Source organism: Ixodes scapularis, unplaced genomic scaffold (genome assembly GCF_016920785.2).
Source record: "Ixodes scapularis isolate PalLabHiFi unplaced genomic scaffold, ASM1692078v2 PGA_scaffold1__304_contigs__length_218370807, whole genome shotgun sequence".
NCBI classification, from domain to species: Eukaryota; Metazoa; Arthropoda; class Arachnida; order Ixodida; family Ixodidae; genus Ixodes; species Ixodes scapularis.
In genome coordinates this window covers 78,972,465-78,993,593 of record NW_024609846.1, presented here as the reverse complement: position 1 = coordinate 78,993,593, position 21,129 = coordinate 78,972,465, and the positions used below count along the sequence as shown (strand labels likewise).

The 21,129-nt window shown below is 51.6% G+C and overlaps 1 protein-coding gene across 1 annotated transcript in view; it reads right to left on the bottom strand.

Moving 5' to 3' along the window:
- Window positions 1-21,129, bottom strand: part of LOC8036955 (MDS1 and EVI1 complex locus protein EVI1-A) — a 100,887-nt gene continuing 79,758 nt past the window's right edge. The window contains 2 exon segments of the mRNA XM_042290798.1: window positions 1-1,597; window positions 1,599-2,616. Coding sequence (XP_042146732.1) covers window positions 707-1,597; window positions 1,599-2,261 — 1,554 coding nt within the window. The 5' untranslated portion in view covers window positions 2,262-2,616 and the 3' untranslated portion in view covers window positions 1-706.

The following is a 21,129-nucleotide window of genomic DNA, read 5'->3' as shown; positions in this document are numbered from 1 at the left end:
AAACAATATTTATCAGACCATCTTTTTTGTTTAATTACAACTGTGAGAAAAATGATTGCGAAACACGGCAGAACAGCTGGACTGCATCATCTCTCGAGGGAGGGCCCTCCGACTGCGGCTGCAATCGAGGAGGGGCTTTTCTTGGCGTCCTCTGGGCCCGCTTTTGTTTTGTACACTGCAGTTTAGCGCCGCCGCCACTGATTACATATTAGTGCTCTTCCTCACTCCAACAAAATTCTACCACACACACACTCGCGCAACTTTACCGGCAAACAAGGGTCTTCTCCTTGCCCCTCTTTACGAGTTCCTCGATCGGCCGCGAGCGTCGTTGCCGACGCCGGTCTTGGGCTCTGCACAGAAGACATTCCTCGACGTCCCAGGGAGGGCCGGCGGCGCTACGAACGCCAGACCACCGCCGCGCACTGTGGCTCTTGGCTGCGGGCCACCGTGCTGCGGGCCGCACTGCGAGTCGCCAATCGTCTTTGGGATAGAAAAAAGAGCCGCCGCGGTGCGGGTCGCGGGCGGGGTCACCGCGTGACGCGTCTGTCATGGGTCCGCGACACGAAACGGCACAGATCACGCGGGCACACGCGCTCGCGCACGACTCGAACGTCCCGCGGTGGTGGCGGAAATATATTATTTTGGAGAATGTCCTGACTAGCGTGGACGCCCTCCAGAGAGCGCGTGTGCGTGTTCGGCGGAGCGCTCAGAGCGTGGCCGCGGCGGCGGCGCGGGCCGCCAGCGGCATCTCCTCGGCGCCGTGGCCGAGCGGCAGGTCTCGCGGTGAGGCGGGCGTCCAGGAAGCGTTCTCCTTGGCGCCCAGCGAGGACTCGGGCGTGTTGCAGCCGCTCTGCTGTGACGACTCCTCGGCAAACGAGGGCGGCGTCGAGGGTCGACCGTCCTCGTCGTCATCTTCGTCGTCGTCGTCCACGTCGTTGTGCGCCCTGGGCCGCCCGGCGGCGTCCGGCGGCCTCGCCGTGGTCACCTTGCCCATGAAGCTGCGGATCTCGTCAAAGTAGGCGTCGTCCTTGCGCGGCGAGCGGTCCACAAGGGCCGGACCATCGGCCTCGTGCTTCTTGAGGTGCCTGTCCAGGTTGGTCTGCTGGCCGAAGCAGCGATCACACAGCGGGCACTTGAACGGCTTCTCCTTGTTGTGGATGTTGCGCACGTGGCGCTGCAGGTTCGACGAGATGCTGAAAGACCGCTCGCAGTACTTGCACTTGTACGGCTGCTCGCCCGTGTGCGTGCGGAGATGCCGCGTCAGGTTGGCCGAGCGCGGGAACACCTTGCCGCAGAACTTGCACGAGTAGCGTTCCTTGGGGCGGGACTCTGCCAGCAGCGCACCCTTGGCGGCCTGCTGCTGCTGTTGCTGCAGCTGAAGTTGGAGCTGCTGCTGAAGCCGCTGCTGCTGCGGTGGCGAGTCGAGCCCGGCCTGGGCGCGCATCAGCTCCAGCGAGGCCCCCAGGAGCGGGCTGAGGAACGAGAACCGCGGCGGGAAGCCCATGAGCCGGTCGGGCCCCGGGAAGTGCAGACCGAGCGGCAGCTTGTCCTGCCGGTACAGGGAGTCGAAGAAGAGGCCCGGCGGGATGGGCCGGGGGGTAGGCCATCGCCTGGAGGCGCCCCGCCAGCAGCGGCGGGGGCGCCGAGGGCTGGACCGCTGGCTGCGCGGGCTGGACGGCCTTTCGGCAGACCCGCAGGTCCAGCGGCTCGTCGACCTGATGTCGGTCTCGCTGGACGCGCGACTGGAACTCGGGCGAGTCCTCGGCGATCTTGTGGTGGGATAGGTCGCAGGGCGCCTCCGGCGAGCGGCAGCCGGACGGCGCGGCGCCCTGGAGCGACTCCGGGCAGACTGCGCCCTGGCGGGGCGAGCCCCGGCCCTGCGGCAGGCTCCGCACGGACTGCGGCAGGTCCATCGGGCGTCGGGGCGGCGGTGGCGCGGCCGAGTCCGAGTCCGAGCTGAAGGGCTCGGCGTCGCTGTCCAGGCTGCTCGGCTCGTCGGTGGCCTCGGAGCCCGAAGAGCGCCGGGGCGAGCCCTGGGGCCTGGCGGTCCTGACCTGGGGCCTGAGCTGCGGCGGGAAGCCCACCGAATGCGGGAAGAGCAGCTGGAGCGGCGTGGTGGCGGCGGACGCGCTCATGGGCTCCGGCGGCGAGCGGCCGCCGGGCGATCCGCAGAAGCGCTTGTGCTTGGACAGTGAGGTGACCGTGGCGAAGCCCTGGCCGCAGCGGTGGCACTTGATCTGCATGCGGCAGGTGGCATGCATGCGCTTGTGGCGGCACAGGTTGGAGAACTGCGTGTACGCCTTGAGGCAGACCTCGCAGCGGAACGGCTTGACGCTGCTGTGGATGTGCGTGTGCTGCTTGAGTCCGCTGGAGGTGGCGAACGTCTTGCCGCACTCCGGGCAGGCGTGCGAGCGGGCCCCGAGGTGCTGGGAGCGCACGTGACGCTGCAGGTTCGACGGGTCCGTGAAGACCTTGCGGCAGCTGTCACACACGTAGCGCCGGGACGCGTCGTGGGCCGCCTGGTGCCGGATCAGGTTGCTCTTCCAGCTGAACACCTTGGGGCACTGCTCGCACCGGTACTCACGCGCGGGGCACCGGGTCACGTGCTCGCCCAACCTGCGAGCAGAGAACACATTCAAGACACCTCCCACAGTCCTTCTGCGTGGACCGCTAGCATAACACAAGGAACATGGCATTAATGAGAATACTTTTCATGTGCAATGAATATTCATAACTTTTCTAGCCATCCGTATGTAAGAAATTACATGTAGGAGCAGCTGATTTAGTAAGCGAAGTACAGATCTATGGATGCTACGCAGAAGTTTCTCTGTTACTTTGATTGCCCTTGCCATCATATTTGTATAACAGTAAGGATGAGGCAAACTGCATTTATGCAGCTTTTTCCTCGGTCTCCTTCCATCATGGATGTGATGGAGAAATAAACATTTATTTATTTATTTAAACTGAGGGGTGCATTGCTATTCACATTCAATAGTCTCCAAATCGACATTTTGCAAATAGATTCTATTATAAGGGTATACAAAAACCAGGTCGTGAAGTTTGCCATACGAATATGATATAATATGTTACGAAAGTGAAAAGTAACGTTCCCAGTGAATATAAATTCGGTGCAATTATGTTTCTTACTAGATGATGGCGAGAGCAATTCCATTTTATTTCTGTAGATCTAAAGAAGTCCGTTCCCCATCAGACGCGCCTCCAAAGTATAATATAACCACGTCTGGAACCTCAATGCGAATGCAGACGGCGAAGGCGTGCGTCTCGGAGGCGACGGACAAAGAGCTCGCCGAGGCCAGCGAGGAATAGTGGCGATTGTCATCATCACGAAACATTATGGGTCGGATCATCGCCGGAGATGGACAGAGCAGTGGCGAAGGTTAGGCGCTTCCGACGCCGGTGTTGGCCATCCACCGACGCCTCATCGACGCTAATGTTGTCTCGGCTTCGTCCGACAACTTGATTGTTTCTCTGACCCAGAAAGCGGAGAAGATACGAGGAACATCCCGTAGGCCGATGATACTCCGCGATGGTGGTCGCAGTTTGAGAGAAATTAGAGATTAAAGTCGGGAAGGCTGACAATTGAGCCCAAGGCGAAGTATAACGCGTCTCGGGTGTTACTCGGTAACGTGTTCACGCTCTTCTAGTGCAACGTAGTGTGCAGACGATTGAGTCAAATCAAAACGAACATACGAAAAATCGTATAGTACCTCGTTTATTTCCAACAAATTCAAACGCGTACCTCATGGTTTTGTTTGTTTTTGTTTTTTGTAAACGGGTTCGTTTAGTACGGTTTATAATTTGTTGCAGACCTGGTTTGCCTTGCAACCTTCCACTCGACGATGGCGCTGCATACTCGGCAAAATAGCAACTGAAGGTATGCAAGAACTCGTCAAAGTTCTCAAAGCTCTCGCCTTTCCTCCTCCTTCCTCTTCTCTCCCTCTCCCTCCCTCTCCCCCCGCCTTTCCCATAAATTATAACGATTAGGACGAAGGTGTGTACGCGCGGATACGTTTTGAGAGTGGCTATCCTGAACCACATGATACCATTCACGCAATTGGCGACTCCAACGGAACCCATTTAAAATCCTCGTTCCACTGTTTCACGTTTTCGCCACCAGGCCGCGGAAGTTTCTTTCGCTGCACACTTCGAACAGGGGCCAGCTCCCCGTTTCTGAAAGTCACGTCTTCGTCGCTGGCTGGCGTCGTGTACCCTGGAGTTGCGAATGAGGCAGCAACATTACGTTTGCAAGTCCGGCTTCAGGGCGCCGCCATCTTGCTCGCTGGGGTGCGCTTGGACGCGTCCTAATACGATTACGAAGCCTTGCTAAGGCGTCATAATCGGATTATGGCCGCGACCAAGCGCACCCCACAGGGCAAGATGGCGGCGCCCTGAGACCGCACTTGCAAACGTGTATACAGGAGGTGCTTAATTGCTTTCTCGAGCTCGTTTTAGACGAAGCTCGGTGTTTGCTCAACACAACGCCCGTGGACTAGATTATTCATCGTCAATCTCCTTGATCGAACGCGTGCTCAGCTTGGACACCAGCGCCGCGTCAGCGTTCGTCTACGTCAGCCCAGCGCTGCGTCAGAAACACAGACAAACAATTCACGCGGTTGTTGTCCCCATTAATTTATTTCTCAAGTTAGCCGCTAGGGGCGCCACGGTTGGGTCTCCTCTCCATTACCATCACGCGTGTTTGTGCTGCAAAGAATGTTGCTGCCACTCGCAAGGAGCATAAAGTGCTTCTTTTGTATCTCTATAAAATAAAAAGGGAATTTTACCATGGACAACAGAAGGGCGGGCAAAGAAAACACGGAATCCGTGCTCGCACCCAATTTTTTTCTTCTTTTTTCTCTCGGAAAGCGTTGCCTAGCCCGGGTCGTCCTTCGCGAAGGCAGCGGCGGCCCGTGCTCCGGCGATAAACGGACGTCAGAGTGACCGGTCGTCGTGACGCCCCGCCGAGGTGGCTCCCGAAAGCGTCACTTTCCGATGCACTTTCTCCGGCGGGGCGTCAACGCGCAGAGCGCGGAAAAGAACCGTTTCAAGGACGTTCTCACCCCGGCCGAGCGGCGAGGCGTGCCCGGCTCTTGGGCATCGGCTCTCGCCTCTCCTCGCGTCCGAGGGACAGCGCGCTCGCGCGTTATTATGCCGCTCAAAATCGTGTCAGCTGAGCGAAATGTGATTGTGGTCTGAAAATCTTTCGAACGCCACGAAAGCCTAAATTGAAAAAAAGAAAAGCAGGAAGAAAGAGGGTTAGTAAAAAATAACAAAGAAAGAGGTGAAATTGGGAGCAGCACAAGCAGAGCGTTGAGAATCGATGCGAGAGAGCCCCGAGGCGTGTTGACCGGCATTGTGCGTTCTTTCACACGCAGTTTAGCGGCGGAGGGAACAGAGGAGTAATCACGGGAAGCCGATGGAAACGGCACGATTGGAAAATAATTTGCATAACGTCGTCGTCGGCGGCGTCGTCGTGCGAACATGCACCGGACTTTGGGGGAGCAACAATTAGAGCGGACTTCATTTCCCCCGAAAAGCGTCCGCAAGTTTTTCTTTTTCTTTTTTTTTTTCTTTCCTCGCTAAGCGCACCATCCTAGCTATCGTATTTAGTCTTTCGATTTCGTGTACCTTCGCCAAAAAGACGAGGCGGCAGTATTCTCGTTGTTGTTGCGGTTGTTGAGAGAATGCGAGAGGAAAATGGATAAAGCTCCGTCCACCGCATCGGAGGGAAAACGTTATCCGATGTTTCGTTTCCTCACAACGTTTTCCTGCAATCAACGACGAAATTAATATTTAAATCCTCTCGCAATAAGAGATCTAAAAATATTAAGATTTAAAAAAAAAATTCTCTCGTTGGTCTAGATTCTAGAAATAGAAATGAGAGACGAGTCCTCGTCAGGCTGTAGAAACGTCGTGAAAGTCACGGACAGAGCACACAGTCATTCTCAAAGTTGGAAGCCAAAGACACCAAGTTTCTTAAAGTCACTGGAGCACCCGCGTGTGCGCAGCAGCACAAATGTTTTGTGAACGTCCCCAGGACATGCCTGGGACGTCAGGACATCCTAAAGATGTTCACGGGACGAAGTGCTACTAGGGTGGGGAATATTATATCTAAAAGACGGATAATCCGCTACGCGTGAACAGGTATGTACAATTATTTCAAGCCGCGGAAACGCCGTTAAAACATCGTGCGAAAGACAGCGTTGTAGACATCGCCCCAGGCGGGCTTCTTCCTCGTATGACGGCGGTCTTGACGCGTAGGTCATTCAAAGGCTGTCTTCAGACGTGCTCGAGGCATCTACGAAGCCGACGTGCTTCGAATCTGCTTGGGGCCTGCCCGAGCATAATTCTTCCATCGTGTATGCAGCGAATGCCGTGTGTCTTTTGGATGACGTTTGAGCGGCATGATGACTGCGGTTTGAGGGTGTTCATCGTGCTAAATTATATAAAAAAAAAAAAGAAGCAAGAAAGTGTAATTTGGAAGAGATTTAAAACACCAGACATAAAAAAAAGACGAAAACAAAACAAAAACATTTCTGCGCACTTTTGTTTCACTCGCGAATAGAAAGCAGAATTTGCCACCGACACACCCTGAGAGGAAGTATGTACGCTAACAGGCAGTTTGAAATGGTAGGCAGCGGTAGCTCAGTGAAAAAAATACTGGCTAAAATAGGTCTATTGTACCAATAACTAGACAAAAAGAATATTTTTTTTTTTTTTGTTGTTAATCGACTTTTGATTTGCTGAGGTCCACAATGCGGTACCACGGCTTCCTTCCTCACCGCGCTTCCCAAAGAATCGTGGTGCCGAATTCCGGTCCACAATCCGGGAGGGTCCTGGTGCGTGAAACAAGCGCCCTTCGCGGAAGTGTGGGAGCGACTTTTTTATCGCTCTCGGAAACGCGTGTCAGCGAGCGAGCGAACGCGAGGTAAGGAGCGGGTCAAGCCGCGCAGATTAACCGCCTTATCGGCCGACATGGAGCCCCTTTCGAATCGATCAGGCATCGGCGCACTCGTAACGACCTCCAAAAAGAGCCGCGAATGCCGCCCGAGGACAAAGCATCGTTTGGGAGGGAGGAGGGAGCTTATTCGGAGCAGGGAGGAGCAACTTCCGGCCCCTCCACGGGGAAAGTGAGGACTTCTTTCCTCTTAAAAGCGAGCAGCGCCAGTAGCGGCAGGGCAGCACGAGCGCAAATTGAAGGAGGGGGTGTTAGAAGAGCACGCGTGCGCTCGCCGTCGTCGTTGTTGATGCTGCTGTGGCACACGGCCACCGGTTCTTTTCTTTTTCTTTTGTTGTTGGTTGTTGTTATTCTTCTTCCTCGAGTAGAGCGCATTGTGTGGGGCCAGGCATCGAGAATGCAGGAAGAAATCGTCGCGCACCGAAAGCGCGGCTCTTCTTGCCCGTGTCTCCCTGGGCTTCCTCATTGCGTCGTCGCCTCGCTGCTGCTACTGCCGCGGCGGCTTCCAAATCCTCCGGCTACGTTCAATTTTAATCTCGCTACCATCTGTTCCGAGGAGCGAGCAGCGACAAAGAAAGGAGGCAAAAATGAGAGCGAACCGCGCCTCTTCTTTTGGCCGCCTCCGTCTACGCAAATGCCTGCACGAAACAAAAAAAAAAAAAAAAAATCCGGGGGGGGGGGGGGGGGGGGGGGGGGGAGGGGGGTCGGTTTAGACGAAGGCTCGCAGAAACATGAGCCTTTTTCAACCACTAAGCTTCGACTGTGTTTGAGCCTTGTTGCATACAAAATACTGTGAAGACTTTTTTTTTTTTTTGAGAAAGGGGAAAAAGGGGGGGGGGGGGGGGAGGGGGGTGTATTGGTGCACTTTTCAATAGTTTCGCCTGTGAAACTCCGCAATTTTGCTGTTGTCGCTTCCGCCTTTTTTTTTTTTTTTTTTTTTTTTTTGTAATTTGAACGCGTTGCGAAAACCGAGTCGGTCGATTGACCTGTCCCAAAATACGAAAACGTGACCTAAAACGAATAATCGTTCTAGATTTGCATGCGTACTTGCGTGCGTGTGCGTGTGTGTAAAGTTGGACGACATCTTCAACTTATAAACATCGTTGCTCGTTCGGGCTTCATCTTCTCATTGGCGCTCGTTTAGAGTCAAACGACTTCCTGCTTATATTCGTCGGCGGTGAGCAGGTCAAGCTCATAATACCATGCTCAAGCGTAAGTACGTATGTCACAACACACATATAAATAAATAAAAGAAATGCGGTGCGTTAATCGACTTCCTATCGTGTCAGGCATACAGCCCCCTACGAGACGCTGGGGGTTTAATAACCGAAACGATAGGAGGTTTATTAATGCGCCCAAGTCTTTTTTTTTTTCATTTATTTATATTTGTATTATGCCCATACATACAGCCGGTTCCAGGTTATTCTATTTGCGGGTAGCAAGGAGCGTGGATTGTTCTGAACTATACCGTTCTTGAAATATCGGGAAAGGGCCCTTCTATTGACTTAGAACAGAAAGTTGAAACGTGTCGTTTCAGCTTGTGTCGAATCCATCTTTGTAACAGCCTGTATGCCGCAGGGGTAGCTGATTCCTGGTCTCAGTTTGCACATGTCTAATAGAGCCGTATAGCCTGTTTGCTCATTATCCGCAATAACGCTCAAGAGGGGCGGCGTCTACGCAATTACATGTCCAGAAGTCCTTGCCACGGCTCTTGTGTAGGCCTTAAAGGACGAGTTTTCTCCACTTCACCAAGAAAGTCAGAATGGTTTCGATCCTCCTAGATAAGAAATCGCTGGCACGTATTATTTATCATGGAACAAGTGTGTATACGGTCAGTTACTGCATACTCTACGGAAGTAACGCAGCGAATGACACAGCAAATAAAACCATGGGTCAAAAGTGTTCTACCCTTCAACGCTGCACTTGTAAAGCCGTGTAGTCACACTGCAAATACATTATATAAAAGACATTCTGCAAACACTGTCCGAGGCGTGTTGCTTTTTAGACTTCGAATAGGTGGCGCAAGCTACCGCCCGTTCCATAGGGTATAGCCATAAACATTCATCCATCCATCCATTCCTTGAGTGGCTGTCACGTTGGTCATACAAGACAATTCTGTCATCATCTCTGCAGCGAACATCGCGTTTCTTTTGCACGATGTGCGAGCAGGGTGACTATGGCTTGCACTTGTGTTCTATCGTATATATATTGCATTTCTGGTGGACGGTGTTTCTACGAGATTCTTTATTCGCAGTGTTGCCTCTATCGCTCTCTGAAATTTGCTCTCTGCCTCCTCTGTGGTGGCGTGATTTCTAGAACTAGTAAAATGGCATCACCTCGGCGGCGCCGACAAAAAGTAAGCGGACGATCGGGCGAAAAAACTGACCACACTGGACACCAGTCCGGTTTTTCCTTTTCTTTAATCGAACAATCCTATCTTTCCGCGGGATCAAAAACAGCTAAAAGGCGTTGCCCGCCGCACTGTCCGCCATCACACAGAGGAGACACTGTTGAGAGAAAACGTAGCGGCCGGCCGTTTTCATTTCCAGGTCTGCCCTCTAAGTCGCGGTGGCGGCAGCGGTTGCGGCGGCTCGCCGTGCGACTTCCTTCCGGGCCCGGCCCAAACGAGGAATCGGCTTAAACGCGGCACCGAAAAACCAGCGACACATATAAGCGAATTACCACCCATTGACGTCTCCCAGCCTGTTCCGTATCGCTCTTGGTGCGCGCTAATCCCCCCAGCGGATCTCTAGCCTGGACTTGGCAAAATGCAAATGATCGAAACACGATATACGCCTACCCGGCAAAGAAAACAAACAAACAAACAAACAAAAAACGCTTCAGTGATACTTGCACAACGCGAACACTTTGTTTACGAGCTCGGTGGTCTCAGGTTAATCTTATCGGTACCGTTTCTTGTGGGATCAATGTTTTCCCGTTGACTCGAGCGCGCGTAATCGAACCGTTAGAGATATCTCACTTCGCAGTGACGACCGCGGGAAAAGGTCTTTATCTACGAGATTGAAGCGTCCACCTTCGCCCGGTTCGTAGAGAGTGAGACCTGCCGGGAAGCGATCCGAAACTTCAGCGGCGTGCATTTAATCCGACTTTCTTCCCTGTCGCACATTTCGGCCGCGTGGCCGCGCCAGTTGTACCTTACTCGTTCCATTACGCGAAAAAGCGGCGGCGTTGTGCCCCAAAGATGGTCACACAAATACGTCATCAAACAAGCGCCCCAGAAATAAGACGCAAAGAAAAGCACAGCAACGAGGATGCTTCGTGCACGGAAGCCGTCGTGAAGCCTGCGGGGTTCGCCGGGCCTGCGCACTGAGGGAGCGTCATGTCACCGTCGGAGCGCCGAGTGAAAAAGGAAGATGTGGCACGCTACTTGTAAGAATGCGATGCGTGTAGGAATGCGAAAGCATTCCTACACGCATCGGATTCTTACCTTATACCTTATAAACGCGTGGTACGTCGATTTGTATACCTCCGTAGGTTGATTTAAATTTAAGTTGGACGCGTTGCCAAACGGGATTACGGAACCCCCACTTAGACGAACGGAACGTAGGGATATCTTACGCCTGGGATTTGTTTTCCCAACCAGGTTAAGAAAAATGGGACAGGCCCCTCCTACAGAGCCCTCCGCTCTTTCTACTTTACCAGAGCGTGCGCTGGACAGGTGGCGAGTTTCAAGAAGGAAACCAGAAGAGCATGGCGAGCAGAGAGTTGGAAGGGGGCCGGGCATTGCAAACCTCCCAACGAAAATCGACTCATTTACTTGTGTTTTGTCTCGTATATAGATAGTGAATCAGCAGTTCTCCAGACATTTTATGTGTAAAACAGTGCAGTATCTTCGTCACGGCTAAAACAAATAAAAACTAATTTTGTTCGCGTAAATTTAACACTTTTATAAACAAAAACACTTACTCTGCTGCCGAAGATAAAAAACGAAATGTTTCTAAAAAGTTCAGACATCGTATACGGTCTCAATAACTAATCGCGCGGTTTTTTTTCCCCGCTTTAATCCAGTTGGTCTGTTTAGCTAAAGACACAGCTAAGAAGTAAAACAAAACAACAACAAAAAAAGAAATCTTCATTTGGGATTGCGGAAGCAATCTAGTTTCGTTCGCATCTCGCAAATAGCGCGTGAGTACGGCAAATCGCAAATTGGACTCTTCATTTTTGCATAAAAATATACCTTCGTCGGAAGAAGGTGACCCACTTGCTCGGATAAGACGGGGAGATAAAAACTTCTCCCAGGAAATAAAATGACGCTCTCTGACCACGATTTTCTAATATCGGAAACAATACATCATCCTTAAGGTCTGTGCGTTGTGTCGAGGGATGCATTCCAATAAGCGCTACGCTTAATAAGGAAGCGCTTTCTTTTGTGCTCGTGAAGATTGTCAAATAATATCTCAAGCTGGGTTTCCGCGCTCTTGCCTTTCGTACCACTGCACACAACTTGTAGAACAAACGTAAACACCATAAAAAAAGAAGCTTTTTTTTTTTTTTTAGATTTAGGTTAGGTGGCGCGATCTGCCGCCCGTTACAAAGGGTATAGCCATTTACATCGATCCATCTATCCATCCATTGGTACGAAGCCTGTGATTGGAACCGAATCCTCGCCGAACGCTTTCGCAGCGCTCGTTCTCGATAACGAGACGAACCGAGTTCACGCAGAACGCAGACGCAAGCATCGTGTCCAATGCATGCTCAGACTGCGTGCCCCAGCAATGATGCCGTCGGATAGTTGATGCTGCAGTTACTAAACGGAGCGTACACCTTTGAAAAAGGTTATATTATGGCGAACAATAAACGGTTTTTGGTGGATTCGACGAATCTCAGAGAAGTATTAGACCCGAAAAATTCGGTTTGCGCAGAGGTGATCATCGAACCACGTTCAGTGTCCCTGCGCCAATCTGTCTCATCATATTTTGTCTCAACATATTTTGAGTTTTGCCATTAGCTGAAATCATTTCATTGTTCGCAATGATTGACTCGCTTCGTGTTTTGCGGGGAAGTGAATTCACAGGCTAATTGATTTATCTATTCATTCATTTATTATACCCTGTAGGCCCCATTCGAGGGCATTATATTAGTGGGGGAAAAAAGGGGGGGAGGGACGTGTAGGTTCCGAAGTTATAGAGATTATGTATGAAAGACAGAAACAAACAGGTAGTTGTCGGCGAACATGTGCTAAACAAAGAGGTAGAAGCGATGCAAAAAAAAAATGTTAACACAAGGTTGTTTGATGATCTATCCACACAAATGAAGAAGCGAAGCTTATTCACGTTTCATTTATTTTTTAAGTGTAGGCTTTTTTGAGTTTTGGCCTTTCATACGACTACAAGCAGTTTTGCGGGGAGAAGAATAAGCGAGTGCTTGTGAGGCAAAGTATATGGGCGATGTTCGAGGACACGTGAACATTTTCTGAGACAAAAAGGTGCAGTCGCCGACATTTTGAGCAACGCGGGATAATAAAATGCTCGGCACTCGCCACGTCGTGCGTTTTTTAAGCTGTAATCAATTGTATAATGCTGCTGCTCTTTTCTTTTTTTGCTTTATGTTTGTTTTTTGTGCTTTTTTGAAGCCATAAGGAAAACGAAAAAAAACCTGTCGATTGCCCTTCAGTACCTAACCTCAACTACTCTTCAACCAGACAGTTTCTGCGAGCTCGTTCGCCACTCGTGCTGGTCCATCGACGCAGTGACACTCCCTGACGTTCCCAAACTGTCAATAACTAAAACGCGATAGCGTTATCAACCGCATCGTCAGGCGCAAAAAATGTAGTATTAACAACAAAACAAAGAAAGACGCAGCATACGCGGCCTTCGATCTGAAACGTTTCGGGGCGTGTGCGCGCGCCTCGGACTATCGCGTGAGTCCTTCCACGGAACACGCAAAATACCGGACTCCGCGCAGACCTTCGGGATGACGGGAATCACAGCGGCGGGGAACGCTTCGCTCTCGCTAATTACCCGGCAGCATTCCGGAATACATAAAAACGGGCCCTTCCAAATTGGCGTGGCTCGATTAATTCCGTAGTCTGGGGTGATTAACACGCTCCGAGATAAGCGCCGACACGACCCACGGACTGCTCTCGGGCCAGCGACGGAGGCCGTCACCTGCAGTCGCCCGCTGCCTTCTGATGTCGTCCAGATTTGCTCGTTCGATCACCGACCAAGGAAGGGCTGCCCGCAGCGGGCGCAGGGGCCTTGCAGCCAACGCGTATCGCCGTCGGTCACCGATGGGAGCGGCCGGGCCGAGGGACACCCGAAGGCCGCGAAGCGTCGACGCCGCCCAACGCCGCCGCCGGCGAGCAAAAAGCAATCGACGCCACACGGCGATGGCCCGATTTCGATCACCGGCCACTGCGGCAGTGCCGGCTCGGCCGAGCACGTCGCGGAGGAGGGAGAAACGATCGCTCCCAGCTGAGTGCCGCTCCGCGATATGCGCATTGTGGCCGTGATGGGACCGCACTCGGAGACGCGCTGCTCGTATAGGGCTTTGGATCAGTTCGCGAGAGCGAGCCGATGGTATGCCGACAGCCTGAGAAGGACGGGAGATGGTCGGCCTCCAGCTCGTCAGCCGGACGATCAAGAAACGCGACTCTATCCCTACTACCTAGAATAATCGAAGCCCGTGAACAGCCCCTTCTAGCTCCATGGAACGTCATCACATCAGGAAGGCGCGATAAGAGCCCAGCGATTGAGCCCGAGCCCGACGAAGAGCGCCCTTCGACGCATTGATTGGACACCAGGCCTAGCCGAGCGCTGACGGAACGTTCGCGTCCAATCTGTCTGCTCTCGATCCCACGGTGATGATGTCAAAAAATTAGCTCAGAGGCTTCGATTATTCCATAGGTGGTGTTTGCTCGAGGAAAGAACAAACAAAGCTTTTGGAAGGCCTTAATACTGTTCGACTGTAGCTATTTTTTTACAGACACGTTGTTAACAACGCCCTCTCGTTTTTAAACTGTCACTGACATCCTGTTAAAAATGGGTGCGTGTGACTGGACCAAGTCCGACTCGATTTGATGACGTCGCTTTCATTCGTTACACCCCCTCCTCAGACCGCAGTAGCGCGCTGTTCAAGAAAGCGCACTCGCGTAAAATGCCGCGTGTTTACTTAGCCGCAATGCACGTACGTACGATATCACGCTCAACGTTTAGCATACCGTTACCCTGTTCCCCGTACCGCATTAGAGGAGCCTTTGAAGCAAGCTTTTAAAAGCGCGCCCCGCAGTCATGGTGCGTGGAGCACGGATAACGGTTTCCTATAAAGTCCCTAGTATGAGTTTGAACACTGGTCTGCGTGGGCCGCGCTACTACCTGCGCCCCCTCTAGTATGCTCCGCGAAGCGTCAATACATGCTGTGATCAAGACTAGGAGTGTCGCGAACTTTTGTCGAACCAGAGTTTTTGGTCGAACTTCCGGGGTTCGACTGGGTCGAACCGGTTCGACGAACCTTCGAACTTTTCACCAGATTCGACCGGTTCGACTTTGTGGACAGTGTGGCCAGACCTTAATACAAGCATGTCTAGGTTCGGACTTTTTTTTTATGCAAAGGGTTATTTTATATTGTGAACAGCTGCAATTAAAAGGAACTAATTCTAATCAATAAAGAAGTTAATAACTTTATTTTTAGTAATGTATTAACTAAAATAGCCAATCAGCGCTGCACTTAATTCATCTCTAAGCTATTATCATCCAATTCGAAGCCAACTGGCCAGCCTGTCGCGCATGCGCACACGAGTCGAACCTGAATAGAAGGTTCGTCGAACTTTCCACTAAAAATTCGAAAAAGTCGAACCTGGTCGAACTCGAACCGCGGCCGGTTCGCGACACCCCTAGTCAGGACAAGTATTTTCTTCTGCGTTCTTTGCGCCGTTCTTCACTTCCGGATCGTCTGCATGCGCTGGGTGTTGCCTCTACCATCTTAGTGGAACAATTATCGCGTGATAATAATTCGGAGCGACGCGGAACTACTGGGAGAAAGTTCGTGATTTATTAATGTTGTGTAATGCATTGCTCTTACGACTTCAGGGAACGAAAGATATTGCCTACGCTTGCTCCGCAGTAACTTCTTGCATCTGACAATGCATTTCGCTGCCCCTGGCCCCCTCACAAACGCATGTGAAGCAAATAACAGATAAAAATACCCTCACAAAATTGTTTATAATTTAATTTTGCTAACGCACATTGGTAAGGGGAAGAAAAAAAAAAGCTTTCGGTAAATTAGTCATTTTTTTGTGGTTCTGACGACCGTTCTTCGCTAGCAGACGATCCGGAAGTGCAGAGTAGTACAACGATCGTGAATTCGACAGGGGGCGCTGGTAGTACCACGAGCCACTCGAAGCGGAGTTACTCGCTCATAATGATCGTGAGTTTTTAGGGAACTTTTTTTGCACATCCGATGCGGTACGATGAGTTCTCCGGTACGCACTGCGCATGCGCTGCCGCAGAAGACTCGCGCATGCTCAGTTCGTACCGGAGGGCCCATCGTATTCTATCGAATGCGCAAAAACGGTTCCCTACAACTCTCGAGTACATGTACAACCGCTGCGAATGAGACGGCTCAAAACTAAAATCGGTGGATATTGAGTATGGCATTATCCATAAGTTCGATGGACATTCGATTGGTGCGATATCGGACACGCGGAACACTAAAGCAAACAACGGGGTAATCCTGAAACAGTAGTTCCGACCTTGCGATACAATTACGATAAAAATAAACATGAAAGCTGCAAGTAATTCTTCTGAATCGTACGGACCGTTTTGGTGTGCACTAACACGCTGCATAAACAGCGACCAAATCAACAAATCTGAAACCTCAAAGCCTAACGAGAAATATTACTGGACAAACGAATGTGTGGCAACAGTTTTCAACATTTCAGTATACCGTATTTACTCGAGTAATAGCCGCACTATTTATGAACAAGGCCCTCGAGCCTACTTACCCACAGAACACATATACAGCCAATCATTGCCTTGCGCATAAATAACATAGCGAATAACCAGATCGAGAACACGATTCTTCATACTAATGCAATATTCACAGGTGGTATCTTCGCACGAAGACGTTATCTCTGTCCTGTAAACTTCAGGAATCATGCTGTCCATCGCGGTGATTGGCAATCTGCGTGTTCCGCGGGAAAGCGAACCCTCAGGTTTTCTTCATGAACAGTGCGGCTATTGCTCGAGTAAGTACGGTATAGAGATGTGACCGCTGACCTTCTGCATTAGTTACCTGTGTGTGCTTTGTAGATCGATACGGATTTAAAATTACGAGATTCCAATTTCATGTTCATCTAGTTTTGTATGGTTTTAGACATATATCTTTTCTCTTATTCGTCTCTGCACGAATATGCGACTACCCGTTCTGGGGCCTGCAGCTTGGAGTCTGTAATACACTTATGTTTTTTCATCATCTCACGCCAACATTATCTTTCTAGATAATCTAATTTAAACAGACGCACGGTAACTAGAATTTTATTACCGGTCGGGAACCAAGGGCGTCCGTGGGTTTGGGAACCCGTCCAACGGAAAGATATAATTTAAGCTTTTTTGCTCTCTATACCGTATACGTAACACAATGTACGTATTAGTTACCACGTTTCTCGGATAAAACGCCAGTCATTACTTCGAGAGAGACCTGGGGGGCTATGTTCGACAAATGTTTAGTTTCCCCTAAAAACAAAAAAACAAGAACAAAAAAAAAAAAACCCGGAAGTGTTGGAAGTGACGATATCGCGTCTTATTTCTTAGAGGCTCAAATGTCGAAGGAGAGAACTTTCGTCTGACTGAGCCCATCCCACTTTTTTTTCTTCTCTTTTACTGCGATAACAGGACCACAAAGATACACACCCGTAATATTTGATCAATTATAGCAAATATATTCGAAACTAAAGCGCCTTCTAATGCCATGCCACGTTTGCCCTACTCAAAGTTACATAATCACAAAAAAAAAAAACAAAAAAAAAACGTTGTCTGATAAAAGAAATTAATAAAAAAGGATCAATTATGAAGATATAAATGATACATTTATTTTAGTTTGGTTATAACCAAAATCGAACTATAATTGTAGACAATTTTCTGTGGTTATGCAGTCCAAGCTGCGGGTGCACCGGCGCTCGCACACCCTGAGCGTCGATCAAAGCCCTACACGAGTACTCTTTACTTCTTCTGAAATGCAGCTGAAATTTGTATACGTGTATAGGATGCCAGTACTGGGGTTTTCTCTACAACGCTAATAAACTCTTAAAAAAAATAAAAAAAACGCTCCCAGTTTACTTAACACATCAACTTGCTTTTTTGTTTTCTTTTTGCGTATAACCTCTAAGTAAGCCTTCCTCATACTCCCGCCGATCTTTTCTTAACAGCCCCTGCCGTTCTACGAAAAAAAGAAAAGGCCACTAACAACATGTTTTACAAAAAAAAAGAAAAAAACATATATAAAGAGAGAGAAAAAAGTAGGTCGGCCGTAGATCTTTTAATTACAACACCAAAAGCTCGCGATAAATGAACCCCGCGCCGCAAGAAGTCTCCGTTTCACGGTTGAATTACAACAAGACGGAAGCGCGAGCCGCTTCGATTGGACGGAGGGCAAACGGCGGGCCGGGGAAGCACCAACACGCAGCTTCTCGTTGTCTGGTTTCCGCCGGAGCAAAGCCCAAAAGAAGGCTTCCGCGTTCCGCCTTTCCTCCACCGCGCGCACACACACACACACACAAACAAAAACAAAAAAAACAAAAAAACCAAAAAGAAAACTTCCGAGTAACAGTGCTGCCGTCGCCATCACGGACAAAACGAATCTCGGAGCCCGCCCAAAAGAGCGAGCGCAAAACGATTCGCTTAATTTCCCAAAGCGCGCGCAGGCGCGCGCGGGAGTCTGCTCTAATGTTTCAGCCGCCTCCATCAGAGCATCTCGCACGGAATGAGAGAGGCGCAGTGTTGTTGCTGTTGTTGCCCGAGGCCCTCGTCGATAATGCGCAGTCTTGCGCAGTAATCGGGGTTAACGAAGTACAGCCGTCGGTTGCTGTATACGTTGTATACGTCTATTAATGTCGGCCGGCCGAAGCAGCCGCGAACGTATACACGCGCATGCCGATTTCGAACGGATCTGTCGACCCGTGAAATTCGCGTGCCCGAAGGCGCGATATAGCGTTGACGCTGCAGTAGGTTGCATAGATGCGTGTCCAGCGCTTATCCGCAAAGATCTGATCGGGGGGCGGTATACGACACCGTGTGGTGCACGCGGAGGAAATCGAACGGGTTGTCGAGAGCTGATTCGATTTTGTAATTGTCAGCCGGGTACATAATACCCGCCCAATCGAAGAGACCGCGTTATTAAATATGGACGGATGCAAAACTCGCCCCCTCCTTCTCTAACTTTCTCTCCCTGAAATCTGTTCCGGTCGACTTGGGCGACATGGTGCCCAAATTAAAGTAGCGTTAGGTCGGGGGGAAAAAAATATAAAAAAGTGCAGGGGCGCTGGGATTGTTATCTGGGGTTGCATCGAAAGTTGTTCCATTACGTTGCGTTGATTAGTTTCTGGTCCTCGGCGTGGCCCGGGGCGACGAAGCAAAGCATGGGCAGAGTAAATCGACGTTCCCGCACGCGCGCGCTCGTGGATCGGGGTTTTCTCGAAAATGCGTTTGCGTACCCGCGACTGCTCGATGAATTATCCATCGGTGGGTGTATCAGTGCGCGGCGCGAAGAAAACAAGCTCGCGTTTTATTACTTATGTTTTTCTTTGCGCGTGTATCTCTCGTTCCGCCAATTCAACCGGTAAATTGACTTTGTTTCTTTTTTTTTTTTCTTTCAGCGGCCCGGAAAGCCGTCAAATCCCGCGATGCAAAACAGAAGCCGAACATCTGCTGCTTCCGAGGAGCGCTCGGCGAGTCGCTCACAGCGTGGCGGCTGTTGGCAGCCTCGGGGGCGTGGCCCACGTCTTTTCCGAGCGCACAGGGTCATCCGTTTCAAAGATGGCGAACGAGAGCGCGCTCCGAAGGCGTCTGCTTTCTTCGCTGCTCAGGCCCCACAGGGACCCTGAGACGGTATGTCTGACGAGTTTTCCTTCCAGTCAACTCTTTTTTTTTTTAATTACTTTTGGACATAATAGCTACCTTTTCATGACTGTGGCAAGTTTCGTCGGGATGTCCGAACGTATCCCTAGGTCATGGAGCATCAGTGGCGAAAAGGTGTTCGTTTCGTTTGCCATAGAAACTGTATGACCACTGCAGCATGATGCCGATTGCCCAATACTGATTGGTAGAAACTATTTAAAGGGAGACCAAGGATTGGCTGGTCGAGTGCAACGCGGGGTAGTATGCACGCGGGACGCTAGAATGGTCTGAGAGGGCGAAATGGCTCGATGAAAGAGCTTCACTAGAGTACGTAACGCCGTTCACATTGCTGCAGAACACGGAGACATCCAATGCGGGCGAACATTAGAGTGTCCCAGCGAATGACCCATCTCGGGGCACAATTAGATCCGAAAAATTTGATGTACGCGAGGATCCAGTGCGTCTACGTATACCCGCCAAGCACTTGGCATAGGTGCAGTGGCTGCAATCTACAAAGTAAACTCGACGGATGATGAAGCTGGAATTACACGTTAAGACCTAAAAAACAGTCTGCGCGAACGACGTCTCACGTGCCTACGTCAAGGTGAGTGGAACAACGCACACTTTTCTTTTAGGTCTAAGCGTAGCATCGTCATTCTGCAAGCTCCCTTCGGGGACTCAAGTGCTTGACGGGAATGAAGACGCACCGGATTTCTTAAAGCGTTGCACATTGTTTCTGCTCATATCCCATTTCTTTTTTGCAGTATTCTTTTTTTTTTTTTTTGTATTGCGTGCTGTGACTGATTGTTTCTTTCTTCGAAAAAGCAAAGTCACACTTTTTTTTTTACGTGAACTTTTTTTCACGTCAGTCAGCTGATGAACTTTTTTTTTTCTCTCTCAGTCTCTGTCTCCGTCTCTTTCTCTCTCTCGTTCTATCTCTCTCTCCCTTTCTTTATTTTGGGGAAACGGACGCCGAAGGTTCTCGGCTCAGCAAAAGGGAAAGCAAGCCAGACGTCTACTTTCTCTTCGCCAGCCTTCCTCTTGTGCGAGTGAGCGGACAGCACGCGGATGGACGCATCGGGAAGTGTCGTTCCTCTTCTGCCCCGAGGCGTCTTCGAAGGACTCCTGTCGCCGTTCCCAGGGCTCCGAAGCCCGACGTGAGCCCGCGGGCGCAGTACACGGCGGCCGCCGCTTCCCAGCGACCGTCGTGCAGCCCCTGGGCGCCGCCGCGGGAGATCCCGTCCGTCCGGCGTGCCGGGCCGCGCAGGGATGGGCAAGGCGGCGAGGCGCGGCCGCGAGAACTGGAGCAGCGTACCGGGCGTGGCGCGTCCGCTCGGCCATCGCAACTGGGGCAGGAGACGCCCGCCGCCGCCGCCGCGCTGCGTGCTCGCCTCGGCTCCGACGACGCTCGCCGTCGTTGGCGCCGGGCCCCGGGCCGCTCGAAGACGGCGGCCCGCGGCGTACAAGAGGCGGAAGATCGGGGCGAAGGACGCCATCAGCACGCGCCGGTCGGCGCTAATCGTCGGCGCAACGGTGACGGACGCCGAGCACGTCGCGTGGACGGCGGTGATGAGTCGCTGATGGGGTCCGCTGGGGCCGGCTGACGAGCAGCGTCAAGGTCGTGGCACGCTCTCCAAACGACGCCGACGCCGCAGCATGACGTAGTCCCCCGGCCCTCCCGCCGCAAAAAAATAAAAAAAATCATTGGGTCACACCGCACGCGGCCTTGGAGAGCTTCACCGGTCGCGTACGCGGCGGCTTTATATGCGGCGACGGACGTGGGGTGCGGTCATCGCTCTCGTCTAGCCGCCTGGACCATCTCCCGGTGCTTTTCCGGTGTCGCGGCCGGCCGTCGTCGTCGCCGCCGCGAGGTCCGAGTTCGGAGTCCGACCGTCAGGCAAGGAGAAAGCTGCGGTGGCGAGGCTCAAGGCTGGCCGTCGGGGCGACCGCGGGAAGGCGGCTACCGGGCGAAGCGGCGGGAAGGACGACCGCGCGACGACGGCGCCCCGGAGCAATCTTCGTGGGAACGGTCGGCGAGCCACACCCGGTCGTGGGAAGCGGGCCGCTCGCTGGGGCGACGCG